This window comes from Nyctereutes procyonoides, unplaced genomic scaffold (genome assembly GCF_905146905.1).
Source record: "Nyctereutes procyonoides isolate TBG_1078 unplaced genomic scaffold, NYPRO_anot_genome, whole genome shotgun sequence".
Lineage (NCBI taxonomy): Eukaryota > Metazoa > Chordata > Mammalia > Carnivora > Canidae > Nyctereutes > Nyctereutes procyonoides.
The window spans coordinates 7,811,336-7,828,042 of record NW_026575030.1 but is presented as its reverse complement, the minus strand read 5'-3'; the positions used below and the strand labels follow the sequence as shown (position 1 = coordinate 7,828,042).

Here is a 16,707-nt window from a genome sequence, read left to right as displayed (position 1 = left end):
AATTTTATTAGGTCGTTACTGCTATATAACAAACCACACTGAAATCTTGTTGGCTTTCAGCCACAACCAACAGTGATTGCTCATGAGTTTATGGGTGGGTTAGACAATTAGTTCCTTCTATGTGGGCCAGGCTTGATGAGCCTTGGCTGAACTCCCAACTGTGACTGTGGCCAGCTATAGGCTGGGTGATGAAGGGTGGTCTCAGTTGGGGTGACTGGACCCTGCTCCACATGCCCACTTGTCCCCCTCTGGGCTAGCACGGGCTCGTTTTCATCACGTGATAGGAATTCCCAGAGAGTGAAAGAGCAGCAGCCCTAGCTGCTGACGATGAGCTGCAAAATCATGCTGGAAAGGCCATGGACATGAGGGTGATGGATTAGAGCCACGTACCGCATCACTTAACCTCTCTACAACTCTGCTCATTTATAGGATGGGAATAACATCACGTATCCTGTGATGCTTTAGTGTTCCCTGTCCTTTTAGAGGATGGTCACTCAGGAGCTGCCACAAGAGGGGGCACAGGAGAGGTGCAGGGAAACAAAGCTTATTAAACTCACAGGTCCTAGAGAGATCACTGTAGGCTGAGAGGGGGCTACATGGGAAGGGCACCAAGGGACCAGGCTCAGCTATGCAGGTAGGGAGCCAAGAGACAGCAAGGACCCATGGCTAAGGGCCTTTACCGGGGGCCAGGGTGCACAGGCAAAGGGCATGAGGGGATTTCATTGATGCCCTTTGGTGTTTGACTAGCACTGGGTCACAGTCACAGGAGCTAGGAAGGGGAACTGGTGGCAGAGGCCCACCTTACCGCACTGGGACACCTGGTTCCCTGGACTGGGTGCTTGCAGCGTGTTTGTGGGGATGTTGAGGCAGCAGGAAGATATGAACTTTTAAACTTTACAATACACCTAGTAAACCAGGGGCTTCATGAATTTGTTTTGAAAGCTAAGTTTATAAAGTATAAAAGACCGAGGATCAGATTCACCTTTGGAGAAAACCATATATTTGTATCCGGGAAACTGTTTGAGTGGGGTGTCCTTAGTCACAAAAATTAGAGTATGATACACCAGGACCTGCCCTCCAGCTGCAAGGAAACTTTGAAGCAATCCCAGTGCAGAAAAGCAGAGCACTCTTCTCAGCATTCCTTCCTTCCTTCCTTCCTTCATTTATTCAGAGAGTCCATCAGAAAACAGCAAGAATCTAGCATGCTGTGTAGGTAACACAGAGAGGAAACAAAAAGCATCAAGGGGGGGCTTTGTAGGGTCCATTGTCAGGGGCACTTCCTGGTAAGCCGGTGCTGAGTGTGGCCTACTGCCTGGGGGAACAAGCCATTGAAGGCTTTAGGCAGGGCCTAAAGCAGTGGTGGTTTCTTTGTCATTTCTAAAGATATCTCAGGCTGCCGCCTGGAGAATGAAGAGGTGGTTCGTGGAGTGCCCTGCAGGGAAGAGACTAATTAGAAGATGTTCAGAGAGGGAGAGAGAGAAAAGGAGAGAGAGCGAGAGCACAAGAGATTGTACTTAGAAAGTTTAGAGCCCTGGAAAAGCCTGAAAAGGGAGGTGGGAGCTGAGTTTCTCATAACATGAGCTGCTCTACCTTCTTGGTTTAGTTCAGTCGCTCATTCAATATATGCTTACTGAGCCCCCACATGGGTGAATAAAACAGACAACAGTCCATTTATGGAGCTCACACCTTACAAAAACTAATTTTCATGCTTAAAGGCACAATTCCCAATCATGCAACCCAGTGTCAACTACACACCTACCCCCTCATTTGCTGGCGAACAGCTCCCTTGCTGGAGCTCAAAGGGAAGGGAAGGTCCTGCCTCATTTTGACTACATGTGCTCTGCACTTTCCACAGGGCATTTTGATCCCCCTCTGCCCCCCCCCCCCCCCGCCCCGGCTCTAAGCTGAGACTTCACTGTCCCCTGTGAGAGCTCAGTGAAATATGTGGGTCAGGTAGGGCTCATTAGTACAAGATGGGAGGCACAAACTAGTGATTTCAGCCACAGCCAATGACGTTTCCAGGTCGGGCTTTGAGCTTTATTGGTGACCCTACCCCAGAGCGACCCCTCAGAGAGGGTTGGCCTCCTGCCAGGTGAGCTGAGCATCCATTTGTGCAGACGCTTCGGGTGCAGTGTGGTGGACGGGCTGCAGGGGGGTCAGCTACACTCCACACCAGCATCCTCATTGTGGTTACAGTTATGAGAGCCCCAGCTGTTCTTGTTGCAACTCCATAAGGACACCTCTGTCCCCTGACATGCGACATTATCCAGCCAGATCTGTCCAGTGCCTGGATATGGGGAAAGCGGGGAAAAAGAGGAGAGCAGGATTAGAGCCAAACTTCCATTTGGGATAGGCTGTCCGTTCCCCTCACACCCACTGGGGCCCAAGATGCTGATGGCAGGTTTACTCTCTTATAATGACTCTGCCTCCCTCCTGCTTTCTACCCTTTGACAAAAGTCTCATCCAAAGGTTAGATGAAATAGATTAAGTTATTTAATCTATTACTGATTACTAATATTTAATCTCTGCACTGTTTGATATTTCCCCCTGGGGATCTCCCAGTGTTTGTCTCTTCCTGTTTATTCCTTGCAACTGTACCCACTTTCCTCAAATGCCCTTTTAACCAGGCTGTTCTCTGGCTCAACAGCATTCACACATTCCTCCAAACCGCCTCCTTCTGGTATAAGTGATTTCAGATCAAGAGCACAGAGGAAAACAGCAGGATGACAGATAGTCCTGATTTAACGATGGTTTGATTTACGGGTTCCAACTTTATGGTGGTGTAAGAGGGATACACATCCAGTAGAAATCATACTTGGAATTTTGAATTGTGATCCTTTCCCAGGCTAGGGATATGCAGGACGATGCTCACTTGTGATGCTGGGCAGCAGAAGCTCCCAGTCAGCCAGACGATCAAGAGAGCAAACCACCGACACACTTACAACCATTCTGTACCCAGGCCACCAATCTGCTTGTCACTTTCACTACAGTAGTCAATCAATTACGTGGGCTAGTCGGCACTTTATAATAAGTAGGATTTGTGTTAGATGATTTTGCCTAACTGTGGACTAAATGTAGGTGTTCTGAGCACCCCTGAGGTAGACGAGGTTAAGCTATGACACTTGGTAGGTGAGGTGGATCAGATGCATTTTTGATACAATGTTTTCAAATTATGCTGGGTTTATTGAGATGTCACCCCATCTGTAAATTGAGGAAGATCTGTACTTGATTACAGGAATATACACTTTTACACACGATATACAGCATGGCAATCTACATAAGTGTAATCTATGTGAGGAAAACATACACTTTAAAGGAGTTTTACAATCCAACTGGAACTCAGATTAAAAAGCACGTAGGCCCTTCAGGGTGGTGCAATATGGGCAGAGAGCATCTGGGGATGAGGGCAGGAGAAGCTGGCCTAGTGCCCCTGCAAGGTCAACGCTTGTGTCCAAAGAAATGGTCTCAGTCTGGGGACTTAACTCTTTGGTTGAAATTTTGAATCTTTTGCTGAACGATACAGGCCGAGTCTCTAGCATCCCAGACGTCTTTCCAAGACTGATTTTAGGAAGTCCCTGCTCTGATTTGTTTTCTCTTTCCTTTGCCCCTTCTCCTTAAAGGTGATCACAGCATGGCCCATCCTGGCTTCTGGTTTCCAGATAGCTGAGATGAACACATGTGTTTGCCGACCCTGCCACTTCCCTGTTCTCCCAGGGCCAGCAGCTCAGCTGTCCTTCAGAGAGCCATTGGCTTGCAGACACCCCTGGCCATGGAGCAGTCGGCTTCTGGACAGCCCCAGGCAGTGACCCAAGCTGGGTCAGCGAGAGCCCCAGCCAAGCCCTGGCTGTCCAGGTCTCCTTTGTCCTGGGGTGGCCAACCTGGAAGGATGGCAGACAGGGCCACTGAGCAGCAGGACCTCTCAGCTGCTTCAACCAATCCTTTTCTTTTAACTCCGACTCACTGAGTCACTTGCAACCAAAGGGAAAGCCTTCAGGGAAGAGGCTCCTGGAGGAGGACCCACTCACCAGGTGGCATTGAGAAAAGGGCTGTCCCCCGGGAGTAGCCCAGCATGCGGCAGAAGACGGTGGCATCTAAATTGTCCCAGTCGTCATCGCAAATTGTCCCCCAGGCACCGTTGTAGTGAACTTCAGCCCGGCCCCGGGTCCTAGTGCCCACGATCCTCACGGCCACCAGGGATTCACCTAGATGAAAGACAGAAGGGGAAGAGGTGAGGAGAACAGCCTGGGGCTTTGTGTGGGTGACGGCTCTGCCTTTTCATTGTTGGCAATTCTGTCATGGGGCGGGGGGGGGGGGGGGGGGGGGGGAATCCCCAGGCTTGGCTGTCACCGGAGCCTAGAATGTTCCATATACGGCACCAATGCAACCCGGCGAGCGGCCTCTGTGCACCTGCCGCTGGACTCACACATCCAGCTGGCCGCATCCTGCCTTGACTTGTGGTGACAAGGAAAGGAAAAGTGGAGGGGGAAATGGAAGGAGGGAAAGAAGGGAGGGAGGGGATGGAGAGAGGGAAGAAGACAGAAAGAGAAGCAGGGGGAGGGAGGAGAGGGTGGGACATCTCTGGGCCGTGAGCAGGCTTAGTCCAAGGCCAAGCCTGGTAGCTCTTTCCCTAAATGAGGAATCTCTCTGAGGGCGTCTCTCCCCTACCTCACCTATGGTTTTCTTTTCTTTTTTTTTTTTTTTAATCACCTCTGTTTTTTTTTCCCTCGAAGACACAAATTAAAGAGAATAGAAATACTAATTACCTTTTTGACCTTTCTGGCCCTGTGTTCCCTGCTGTCCAGGAGATCCTGTCACAAAGGAAAAAAACAAAACCCATGCAATTTATTTTTTAAAAAAGATTTTATTTATTTATTTGAGAGTGAGCGAGCAAGCAGAAGCTGGGGGTGGGGAGGAGTGGGGAGGGCAAAGAGAGAGGGACTCAATCTGGGACTGGATCCCAGGACTCTGGGATCATGACCTCAGCCCAGCGGAAGTTAAGCAGACGCTTAACTGCCTGAGACACCCAGGCATCCCAACCCCACACAATTTAAAGGAAATCAAGCCAGGATCCTCTCACCCTTCTTTGCCAGCGATGGGGAGGAGGGTGGGGTTTGGGGAGGTCTGATTCTCTCCTCCAGCTGTGCCAGTGACCTGGCATCATGGGGACTGGATGTACCATGAGAACCAGTGGTTGAGCAAGATGAAACAGGCCTGAGGTACCGCAGGAAGGATTTAAGCCAGATCAGTGAGGAGCACTTAGCAGGTAAGAGACAGGGAGTGGGAAGCATCTCCTTTGTGGAAAGATCTGGTGGCCAGGGCATGGCTGGGCATTGCATCTACCCCTCTGAATGCCCAGGCTGTGCCTTGCTCACTTCTGTGTGCTCAGGGCTGAGGTCAATCTCAGCACGGAACTCATCAGGGAGACAATAAACCTCTACACCTCTGGTTCTGAAGACCCCCAAACCCCTTACAACAGGGCCTCTCCTTAGAACCCACAAATCACAGACTGAGGCCTTACCTTTCATTCCTGGTTCTCCTTTTTGACCTTTCAGGCCAGATGCACCCTTGGGGCCTTCCAGGCCTGGGCTTCCCATTTCTCCCTTCATGCCTGCAGGGCCTGGTAAGGAGAAAGACCACTTCAGTAAGATGCTCTGCTCTGCTTTCCAAGGGGGACCAAGGGCCTTGGTCTTTAATGACCGAACTTTCCCACCATCATGAAGGGGCTGTTCAGATGTTCAGCCTGTGTCTTTGGTCCACCTGGGAGGGGTGGTAAGGGCGGGTGGGTAGGAGGCGGGTATTGCTCTGATCTCTTTACTGACTCTCATGTGGATGGATGCTGGTTGAAAGCACACAGGTAAAAACAGCTGACAGGATTCCCCAGATATTGTTGGTCCTCCTCAGACCACCTAATTGGGTAGAAGTTCTAGCCATTCTGGGAGAACCTGCTAGAATGTTTCCGGACCTTGAGATCTCCTTTAGTATAAAGTTCAAGTAGGAACTGAATACCCAGCTCATGAGGGAGAAAACCGTTCAAGAAATGCGTCTGAGATGTTTCGCGTTGGCATTCATGAGGGCAGGGCTGTGGAGAAGACTAGAAGTGCTAGGTGGGAAGTGTGCTCAGTGACTGACCACAGGCAAGGGCTTGGAAAACTGAGGCGATCTTAAGAAGCCAGTGGCAAGCAGCAGGAGGAGGACAGAAGGAGCTTGAGAGCCCAAGGCAAGACAGAGATGGACCAACCAGCTATGGGGTAGCAGATAGAGGCCTTGCAGCCACCCTGGCACCTGGAGCAGAAGATTGCCCAGCTCCGTGGAGGCTGCATGGCCTGAGGCCACCAGCTGACCATTGGCTTTTGTGGTCACCCTTTCTCTACCCTCAGCTCGGCCTCTCTCTCTACTGCCTCCAGTCACTGAGTTTTGTTGGTCTTTGGGTTTTCCAGGGGAAGAATCTGAGTCCTGAGGGACAGAGTGGGCCCAGGCCACTTGAGGGTAAGGTGACAGGAGCACGTTCAAAGTCAGCAAGACCTGTGCTCCGAGCACGAGCCTTTCCAGACATCGTTTGGAAAAATTAAAATGAAGCCAGCCCTTACCTGGAACTCCTGATTCTCCTTTTGTTCCTTTTTGTCCTTGAAGTCCTAAGATGGAAATACAGGAAAGGGGGGGGGGAGGAAGATAATAAAACTTAGATATTAGACACTTTTAATCTTAGACAACCTCTACCTTTTGTCTGATTAATGCAGATGGAAAGATACATCGGTTCTCCACAATTGTTTAAAGCCTCCTTAGCAGAGCATAAAAGGAGACAGACCGCAGATAAATGGGGACACGTGTTTAGGGTGAAGTAGAAATGTAGTGGATAAAAGTCGGAGGCAGACAGACATACGGACTCCAGATTTATGGGCTGGCCTTCTTTGTCCTATTATAGCTTGACTCGGCGTATCAATCCAATCCCATTCCTCCCTGCTGCATGTTATTGGAAAAGAAGCAAGAGATGTTTTGAAAATAAAGTCATCTTTATTTTCAGAAGATTGTGGAGGGTACTCCCTGGCCATCAGGAGTGTTGGCGGCCCCTTGGCCACAGCCGATGTCCCATAGCATTTGCTGGCTCATTTCACTGTGGCCCCAGTATGGCTAAAGATTTGTGTGGCCAAAGGGTCTCGTGTCCAGAAAGTAGAAAAATAATCACCACAATCATCGGCGATGATCCTATTTGTGGTTCTAATATGAAAACTCTTTCCTTCCTCTCTCCTTCTCTCCCTCCTACTCTTTCTTCCATCCTTCTACCCACTCATCCCCTTATTCACTGACCTACACGGAAGGCCCCGTTCCCAGCACCGTGCTGGGTCACAGTGAGGTAATATACTTTGTTGGTTTGGCAACATCGTGGCTTCTTAATTTTAAGTGCCAAGACTGATTTTATTTCAGAGAAACAAGATTCTCCAAGACACACAAACTGGGGGAAAGGAAAGCTCGGTACTGACTGTGAAATACCAGTTAGGAGAGGGCAGCCAGGGGAGCCCTGTGCTCACTACCACACCCTTGACTGGTGTGCTTCCCATGGTGCCAGCCCACCCTGAGGGGGTCCACCTTGCCCCCTGCCAGGGGGAAGTTCCTACCCAAGCAAATTCCTGCCTCCCAGTTCAATTCCTGACTTTCCTAAGCACCTACTGTGTGCTGGTCAATGGAGGGCAGGCGAGGGGCCTGGGGAGCCTCTTCGGGACCCCTTTCTGAAATAATAAGCAAGGGAATCTCTGGCTGCCAGCAGCCCTTCTGATGACTCTCCTTCCAGGCCAGGAGCTGCCTGGAAGTAGGCCAGAAGCCCCAGGAGCTCAGGGTTACTACTGTAGACCTTGGCACCAGAAAACCAGGAAGCACTGGAACAATCTGAGAGGATACCTAGTTCAGCCCCTCATGTGAGGGAGGGGACAGCATGAGGCTCAGCAAACTTCTTCTAAAAGCTGGAGGTAACAGAGGTCAGACCCTAGCAGGCAGGCCCCAGCTTACACAGGCCATTTGCACACACTCCAGTCCCTCTTTTTAGAATGCCTCCCCGCTTCTGTCCCCTGGAGACCTCAGATCAAGTCTATAAAACCTGCTAAGTTGGCTGATGTCACGTGACTGCGAAGCCCTCTCTGGGCTCGCCTATGGATGGTGTACTTTCTCCCAAGACAGCAAAATGGCCAGAGTCAGGCAGCAAGGGCTGGCGTCTGCCTCTATGACCTGGAGCAAGGTGCTGCCCTCTGGGAGCCTCACTTTTCTGCTCTAGGTCTCCTGGCTGCCTCAGAAGTGGTCATGAGACTGAAATGAAGTCGTCTGTGCCACGTGCTAAGCCTTGTGTCTGGTTAAGTGCTCAGTAAACACTGTCACGGGGACCCCATGAACCCTGCATCTGTCTCCACCCTGCAGCGAGGGGGTTGGGGAGTCTGCCTCAGACCCTGGCCCACATGAGCTCTGGGCTTAATGCCCAACAAACCCCATCGTTGTTTGCTGTGACCTGAGGTGGCCCAGCAGAGGTAGCACCTGTTTCCTCCACTCATCAGCATCTGAATTGCACATGTCAAGATTAGAGAGGAGAAGCCACACTCAGAAATCTGTCTTTGGCTGTGAGTAAATAGTAAAAACAATCTATACCTTGACCCTTGGCCCTCTGTCTGCGTCCTAGAGAGTGCCATATTTCGGGAAACTCTACCTTAAGAGTCTATCCCTGGAAGCATGGCTCAGGGACCCCAGGCCCTTGTGACCTCCTTTTATTGTCCCCTCCCAAACAAGTGCCCATCTGCAGCTGTCCCCAAAGCACCAAATAACAAACATACTTTGTACAGAGAGAAATCATAGAGACTTACCTATTCACTAGGCCTGTGGTCCCCATGGACTGACACTCCCCCACCTCATTTCACAGCCTCCTTCCCAACTCTGCACCAACCTGGGACCCAGCACCTGCTGCTCCCTGCACTGTGCCAGGCACCCTGCCAGGGACTTTATATACACCCTCGTTCCACCTTTCACCTGCCTTGCAAGGTAGGGCCATTTTCCTTTATACAGAAGAGGAGGAAGTGCACAGTCACAGATGCTAGGTCATTTATTCAAGGTCACACAGGGAGGGAGCGATGAGGTTGGGTTGTCACTCCAGTTTGGCCTCCCACTGGATGCTATAATTCCCTGTGTCCCATTAGCATGGCTTCACACCTTCCTGGAGTTTCACTTGGGCTGTCCAAAGATACTCCCAGCCCACCCTAGGCCATCCATTTTCTCTAAATGAGTAGTCAAGCGAGGGGTGCGTCAGAATTATCTACACTGGGCTTGTGAAACAAATGGGTTTGTCAGGCTCCCCCTGAGTTGCTGATTCGGTGGATAAGGGATAGGGATCTGAGACTCTGCATTTGTAACAAGTTCCCAGGTGATGTTGATGCAGCTGGCCCCGGGGACGCATTTTGAGGGGTACCACCCTAAACAAACCTCACAGGCACTTTAAGGACCCACTCCCAGCCCACCTACTTCGAGCAGCCTTCCTGTCTTAGAGGCAAACAAATGCTGATTTCTCCTCTTAACCACAGCTAACTGGGTTTTCCTGGATATCACACACCTATCAAGCTGAGAGGACCCAAATAATTATTTGTGAGGTGTTTATTTAGAGAAATGACTTTCTTCTGAGGAAATCATTTAGTTAGAAAGCACACATCTCCGAGGTTCCTGGGTGGCTCAATGGTTGAGCGTCTGCCTTCGACTCAGTACATGATCCCTGGGTCCTGGGATCAAGTCCTGCATCCGGGTTCCCTAGAGGAAGCCTTCTCCCTCTGCCTATGTCTCTGCCTCTCTCTGTGAGTGTCTTTCATGAATAAATAAATAAAAATCTTTAAAAAGAAAGAAAGCACAGCTTTCCTTATTGGTTAGCGTTGAGCTGGTGTTTTGCCTAAAATCTTAGAACATTCTTGCTCTGAGGGGAAATTGCCAATTTCAAACCCAGAGTGCTGTCAGGCTAGCAAGGACCTGGATATTATTCTAGACTATTCCTCATATCCTACAAGGGAGGAAACTCCAGCCCAGGGCAAGTTGAAGAGCAAGTCTTCCAACTCTGATTTAATGTAGAAATTTCCAGTACATTAGGAAACTCTTTAAATACCATCTTGACATACGGGCTAAGTGCAGCCTCGCAAATTGATGATGAGTTTAATAGCTGCCAGATTAAGCTATGGGGCAAAAAGTAAGATGGTGGGCTAGAGACCAAAAATGGTATGCCTGTAGACTTTTGCAGGTATCTCTGAGAAATTTAGAGGAAAATGAGAACAGGTTTTATAAGTGACAACTTAGTAATGGAAATTGGTAGAATTTAATAAATTGTGGAAGTAACTCAGTACTTAGATACGGGGACTGGAACGAACTGAGAAGTTATATTCAAAATATAGGGCTTAATTCCTCTTATGAATTATGCTTTGTTGCTTACCTTCAAAGTAAAATGTCTTAAAATACAGGTGAGAAAATGGACTTCAGGTTATTTTCATTTTGGCTTTGCCTCAAGAGGAAAATAAAAGGACATAGAAAATTCCGATTCCTGTTATGTTTTAGATATGAAGGCTGTTGAAATGCAGAAATTCTGATCTGCTGTTTTGAAATGTAAGAGTTTGGCAGCTTCTAATGTCATTTCATGAGATGGGATGGTAGAAAGAGAAATGCCAAGATTACAAGAGGAAGTGAGACCTTCCTCATTTACAAACAAACTTTGAGATGGCTAAGGGATTCAGAGCTAAAATTAATTTTTTGTGGGTTTTTTTTTTGCAATCTTCCCCCCTCCCAAATCAAAGGATTTCATAATCCTTTGAAAAAACCAAAGGTTAGAAAAAATTAAATTTGGGGGGGAGAGGGTTGGTAAAATGCTGTTTTGTGAATGGTGAAGGAAATGACCATTGGAGAAAGCTCTACTGAGTGGTAATATCCTATGTAATAAACTGCGGTTTGTCTTCCCGACAGAATGAAAAAAATTTCCTTTTCACCATCTTTAATCTGAGATGGCTCCTTTCCCTCAAGGGGGTGTCAACACAGTGAAACATTGCACCAGAATGGATTGGGGTGCAGTAAGTGACCGTTCACAATAATAGGAGGGTGTGGTGGCTGAGCCAAGATTTACCCATCTGCTGTGGAATAAGAACTGGAGGCGATTCCAACTTCTCTAGAGTCCTATATTCTATGTTATTCATACAATCTGGAAAAGCACCACTTTGGAATCTGACTTTGGGGTTAACTCCTAGATTCAGAGTATATTAACTCCGGGAGTGTTTGCTCCCTCAGCTGTAAGATCGTGATGATCTTATTCAGGGGTGTGAGCAGATGAACTCAGATTATGGGAATAAATTCCAAGCACAGTGCCTGGCCAAGGGGCATTGTTACTCTAAACAGATTGATCTTTTTTTTTTTTTTTTTTAAATAATGAATGCTCAATAATGGGATCTGGCTGTTACCCAGGTCAAGTGAAGGCACTATAATTTCTCTGTTTTCATCCAGTGAGGCTGGATATTCTCTTGAGAGATTAATGACTTTATTTACAAAATGGGAAGTACATTGGATTGAAAAACTGATTTGATATAACCTAAATTGGACAAACATCATAGTACCTCTAGTTTGGGGAATACCAATGTCCTGACATTGAAAAGTATGTATTATCTTCCATGATGAGAAGATCTGACTCCCACCACCCATCCTTCCTTTTCTCACTTGAGAAATATAACCTTTCAAAAAAATAAATAAATAAATAAAAGGAGGGCGCCTGGGTGCCTCAGTGGTTGAGCATGTGCTTCGGCTCAGGGCATGATCCTGGGATCTGGAACCAGTCCCACATCGGGTTCCCTGCATGGAGCCTGCTTCTCCCTCTGCCTGTGTCTCTGCCTCTCTCTCTGTGTCTCTCATAAATAAATAAATAAATACATACATACATAAATAAATACATAAATAAATACATAATTAAAAAAACAACAAAGCCTGTTGAGTGAATAAATAAATAAAATCTTTTTTAGAAAATTAAATAAATAAATAAGAAATCTAACCTCTCCAAGGGTTCATTAACCTCTGACTTTGGGATGATATATAGACCTGCCTATGTGCAGCCAGATTATGGACCTATGGGAATTCCTTCTTGAGATGTCCATGTGAGTCATTAGCTACTAGATCAAGACAAGCCTGTGGGTTTGTGTGGAAAACCTATGCAATTTTACATAAGTCGTAATCATCACATGCTCCAAATTGAAAATGTGATCACCATATTTACTTGGGTAGACAGTAAGGAATAACCCTTAGAATTTGCCTGGTTGGTATTCACTGCTAGGCCTGATTGATGGAGATCCCCCAAAAACCTCAACACATATACAGGAACTTGATAATGGATTTAAAATGATCCCTAGGCTGTGGGCCAAAGGTCTCTGTGCTATAAGGGAGGTGGGTTTTGGGATAAATAACAAAGAGCCATAGCAGGGCCTGAGAAGATCATGTTTCTGTCTCAGGATGAAGGATTAGAGCTGTAGCCTCAGCTCTAATCCTTCCTGGACTGGGATGGAGAGAAAAGGTGTCGCTCATCAGAGTGCCTGATGGGGGTAGGGTGCACTTTCAGGCTGCCTGGGAAGGAAGAGAGCATGACAGAGGGTAATGGATAAGGCCCCCGGCTTTGGGTCAACCAGGCTTGGATTCCAACTCTGGCTGTACCACCTCCTGGTTCCTCAAGTCTGGGCAAGTCACTGTGAAATAGCACCAACAATAGTGCTTATCTCACTGGGTTGTCATGGAAATGCTCATTATCAGGAGCAGCGGGCTCTTGCTATGCAAACCCTCCAAGGATGTGGAGTGGAGGGCAAAATCCCCTACCCTCACACAGTGGGAGACACAGGCTGAGGGCCCGGGGAGTGGACACAGTGTCCCTTGTGGGTAAAATCGTGTTTTATCCCTAATGTCCTTTACTTAGTTAAGCACCATTAGTCTGGGAGTGGGGGGAGGCTGGGGAAGGGTGGGGAGAGAGACTCACTGTCTATAACTGAGGGACGAAAGCCATCATCACTATGAAGCCAAGGGGAAAACATGGGGATAGGGCAGCTTCAGGCCCTAAGTCAGACCCCCAGATTTTATCTGGGACCAAGGAAGGCAAAAACATTTAAGATCAGGAAGTGGCCAACAGGTCAGGGCCATGTGATCACCACACTCAGAATGTGAAACCTTCCCGGCTGCCTTCAGGTGGAGTCTACATGGCATCAGGTAGTAGATTCCTGGCTCACGCTGACACACAGTCCATGAGAAAGAAATCAGTTCTGAAGCTGGATGGACTGGAAGGACAGAGGGTACTAGAGCTGCCTGTGCCTTGGCGCCCGATAATCTTGGGGAAAACCACAATGGTTGAGCCCAGAGTCCAGGGTCATCCAGGAGGTGGCCCCACCCACCCCTCTGACCAGAGTTCTGACCCTCTCTCACATCCCAACCCCAGACACCAGGAACAGCAGGCTGCAGAGCCCTCCCACATTCCTCTGTTGACTTCGCCTGCTCAGTTCCCTCTCTCTCTAGATTTCCCTTCCCCTCCTCCACATGGCCAGGCTCCACTCATTCTATAAGACTCAAGTATCACTCCGGAGCTGCTCTGCCTTTTCCCAGCCCTACCAGATAGGGGACACTGTGAAACTGAAGCATTTAGCTGAATTAAGTCACATTTGTTTAAGGAATCAATCTGTCCATCAGTCAACAGCTTGATCAATGAGCACTGAGTGGACCTGCCCCTGGTGTGGGTCTGCACACAGCCCTGCGTGGGCCATCAGGTTGTCTAACACACACGACCTTCTGCTCTGGCAGGAGGGGCTGCAGCAGACGGTCCACAGCCATCCTAGGCAGCTGCACAGCCCTTGAGCTTGACCTTGCACTGCTAAGACACCTCCAGGCTGCACTTAACTTTCTAAAGGGAATTTTGCACTTCTCCACGCAAAAGCCCACAACAGAGTGTGCCAGACACAGTCTGGCAAGTCCGCCTGCCTGTCTTCTGCGCCGACCTGTATGCATGAGGGCAGGCAGTGGGTCTAATGCATCATGGTGTCCCAACACCCACACAGTGGCTCAGACTTTCTAGACCACTGTAGGTGCTCAGACTTACTTGGTGACTAGACAAAATAGGCATAGAGGTTTATAAAGTCGACCACATTGGTCTGATGGTTTACAACCTAAACTAAGTTGGCACGATGGTTTGTAATGTAGATTAAGTTGGCATGAAGGTTTATACAGTAGTCACTGTGAGTTTGGTTACTGTGGGTCACTCCTCTCAGCCTGAGCCACCTTTGGGACAATATGCAAGAAGGGGTTTCTTGACCTCCCTGCCCAAATCTCCAGAGCCCTGACCCTTGGGGCCCCATTGCAAGTCAGCTGGAGAGAACGGAAACTGTGAACACAGCTGGAAGGCAGGCCAGGAGACAATATGGGGCAGCTGCCCTTCTCTTTTCTTTAATGGTAGAAGTTTGGTCATGGCATTGGGGCCTTTCAGGGACCTTGGCAAGGAGAGGATAGCCCTAGGGCTTTGAGCTCAAAGGGCCCTGGCAGAAGAAAGCATTCTCCTTAACCAGGGTACCTCAGGGGCCAGAGCACAAGTGACGCTCTGCCTCCTTCTGGTGGGCCCACTGGGAGGCAGCCCTCCTCCCTGTCCTTCCCTGACACCCAGCACCCCACCCAGCACCTACCCACACCCTCTGTTACCTGGCTCCCCCTTGCTTCCATTCATGCCGTTGGTTCCAGGACTCCCGGGTCTCCCTGGTGGTCCTGTACAACAGAAGCCCGGAGCACATGAGGGCTGGGCTCCGTGGATCTTCAGACATCCCTCCCCACGCCCACCAAAGGCCCGAGGACCTCACCTGCTAGGCCAGGGGAGCCAGCGGTGCCAGGCTCACCCTTGGCACCTGGGGATCCTGCTGTGCCGGGGGACCCGGGAAGACCCTTCTCTCCAGGTTGTCCTGCAAGTGACAACTGCAAGGTTGGTGTGGTCGCCAGAGAGCCTGGTTGCCCACCCCTCAACACGTCCCTCTTCTCAGCAGTGGCACAGGTACCTCCCACCACCTGATATGTTCCCCGGGGCAGCTTTAACCAACTCCCTTAGAAGGCATGAACTAGTCCAATCAGCAGGAGAAAAGTTACAGCCTGAGCAGTTTGTTCATCTCTGCCACTACTCCGCAGTGTCAGGACCCACCAGGCACCCCAGGTTGTGAATGTCCGCTCCACAACCCTGGGTGGCAAAGTGTGGTTAGCTCTGAGACAGAACACCAATCAAGCCTGTTCCTCAGGGCACCTGGGTGGCTCAGTGGTTGAGCTATCTGACTTTGGCTCAGGTTGTGATCCTGGGGTCCTGGGATCGAGTCCCACATCGGGCTCCCCACAGGGAGCCTGCTTCTCCCTCTGCCTGTGTCTCTGCCTCCCTCTCTGGGTCTCTCATTAATAAACAAACAAACAAACAAACAAACAAATAATCTTAAAAAAAACCAACAACAAACCCTGTTCCTCTCAGGCAGGGCCAGGTTTTAAGAGGCCCCAAGGACTTTGGGTTAATGGTACAATGAAATAAAAGACAGTGGAGTCATGTCCTGGGTTTGATTGTGCCCAGCAGCAGCAGCAGCCCAAATGATCCCTGGATTCCGAGTTCTCACCTTGATCTCCTTTTGTTCCAGGAAAACCAGCCACACCTACAAGGAAGAAGGACTTTCAGGGATCTTGTTCCCCTGCAGCTCAGTCTGCCAGGGGACAAGAAAATGCCCAACAGGTCAATGGGCAGCCTCTTACCTGGGGGGCCTGGCTTCCCTGAGTCACCTTTACTCCCCTGGGCTCCGGAGGGTCCCATGACCCCTGTGTCTCCTTTCATGCCCCTGTCTCCCTTGCTTCCTGAAAAATCAAGGAGTCATGGTCAGGACAGGAAAAGGGCAAACTCCCCTCCCAGATCCTACTGACCCTTGTCGTCCCGCCCAAATTCCAAACTCAAACTCCTTGAGCTCCTTCTACCTGGGGCCCAGAAGTGGAAGATACAATAGCTGCCCTCAAGGAGCATACCACCTTGCCCCAGAGACAAGATGTGAACTCTTGGAGAAATGGCCAAGGTCCCCTGGCCTGGCTGATGAGCAGTGGCAGGTGGGAGAAGCCAGACTTTCAGCTCCTTCCTCAGCATGCTGCCCTGGGGAGGGACCACAGCCCAGGCTTAGCCAACGCTACCCCCATCATTTTCATGTGTGCATTTGGGGGATTATTTTTCAAGCCCCCACCCTGAACCGGAATCCGAATATTCCAGAAAGTCAATTCCAAATGCTGAGAGTAGAGACTCAAAGGCAGGGGTGGAAGAAGAACATTACAGCAGCTCGGATTCCTGCCAGTGCTTCAGTCACGGCCTCTCCTGGTGCTAGAGGTTTCAAATTTTCCACTTGTTATCAGCATTCGAGGCTCATCCCAGCCTGTCCTCTCTTCGGTCCTCCATTGCTCCCTCTTCCTTTCTGCCACTGCTCCCCGCATATCAATCCAGGGAGGCTCCTCACAGAGCAGCATCTGGCCACCCCTTCCCAATCCACAGGTTTGACTTCGGAGCCAGCTGCAAGCCCCTGCTGGGTCTGCTCATCAGCAACCCACTGGCTTGGCTGGTGTTCTGGGAGCTAAAGTCAAAGTCCCACCCCGAGCAGCTCCCTCTACCCTGGGACAGGCTTAGTGGGATGCAATTTGGTTAAAAGGCTC

General features: G+C 49.5%; 1 protein-coding gene across 1 annotated transcript in view; it reads right to left on the bottom strand.

Annotated features, from left to right (window-relative positions):
* Positions 1-2,022: 2,022 nt before the first annotated feature.
* The window catches only part of MARCO (macrophage receptor with collagenous structure), a 37,783-nt gene continuing 23,098 nt past the window's right edge, over positions 2,023-16,707 (bottom strand). Inside the window, exons 8-16 of the mRNA XM_055316301.1 lie at positions 15,775-15,873; positions 15,642-15,677; positions 14,856-14,954; positions 14,701-14,763; positions 6,588-6,632; positions 5,519-5,617; positions 4,764-4,808; positions 4,026-4,202; positions 2,023-2,287 (exon numbers count right to left, since the gene is read on the bottom strand). Coding sequence (XP_055172276.1) covers positions 2,157-2,287; positions 4,026-4,202; positions 4,764-4,808; positions 5,519-5,617; positions 6,588-6,632; positions 14,701-14,763; positions 14,856-14,954; positions 15,642-15,677; positions 15,775-15,873 — 794 coding nt within the window. The 3' untranslated portion in view covers positions 2,023-2,156. The remainder of the gene's footprint in view (positions 2,288-4,025; positions 4,203-4,763; positions 4,809-5,518; positions 5,618-6,587; positions 6,633-14,700; positions 14,764-14,855; positions 14,955-15,641; positions 15,678-15,774; positions 15,874-16,707) is intronic.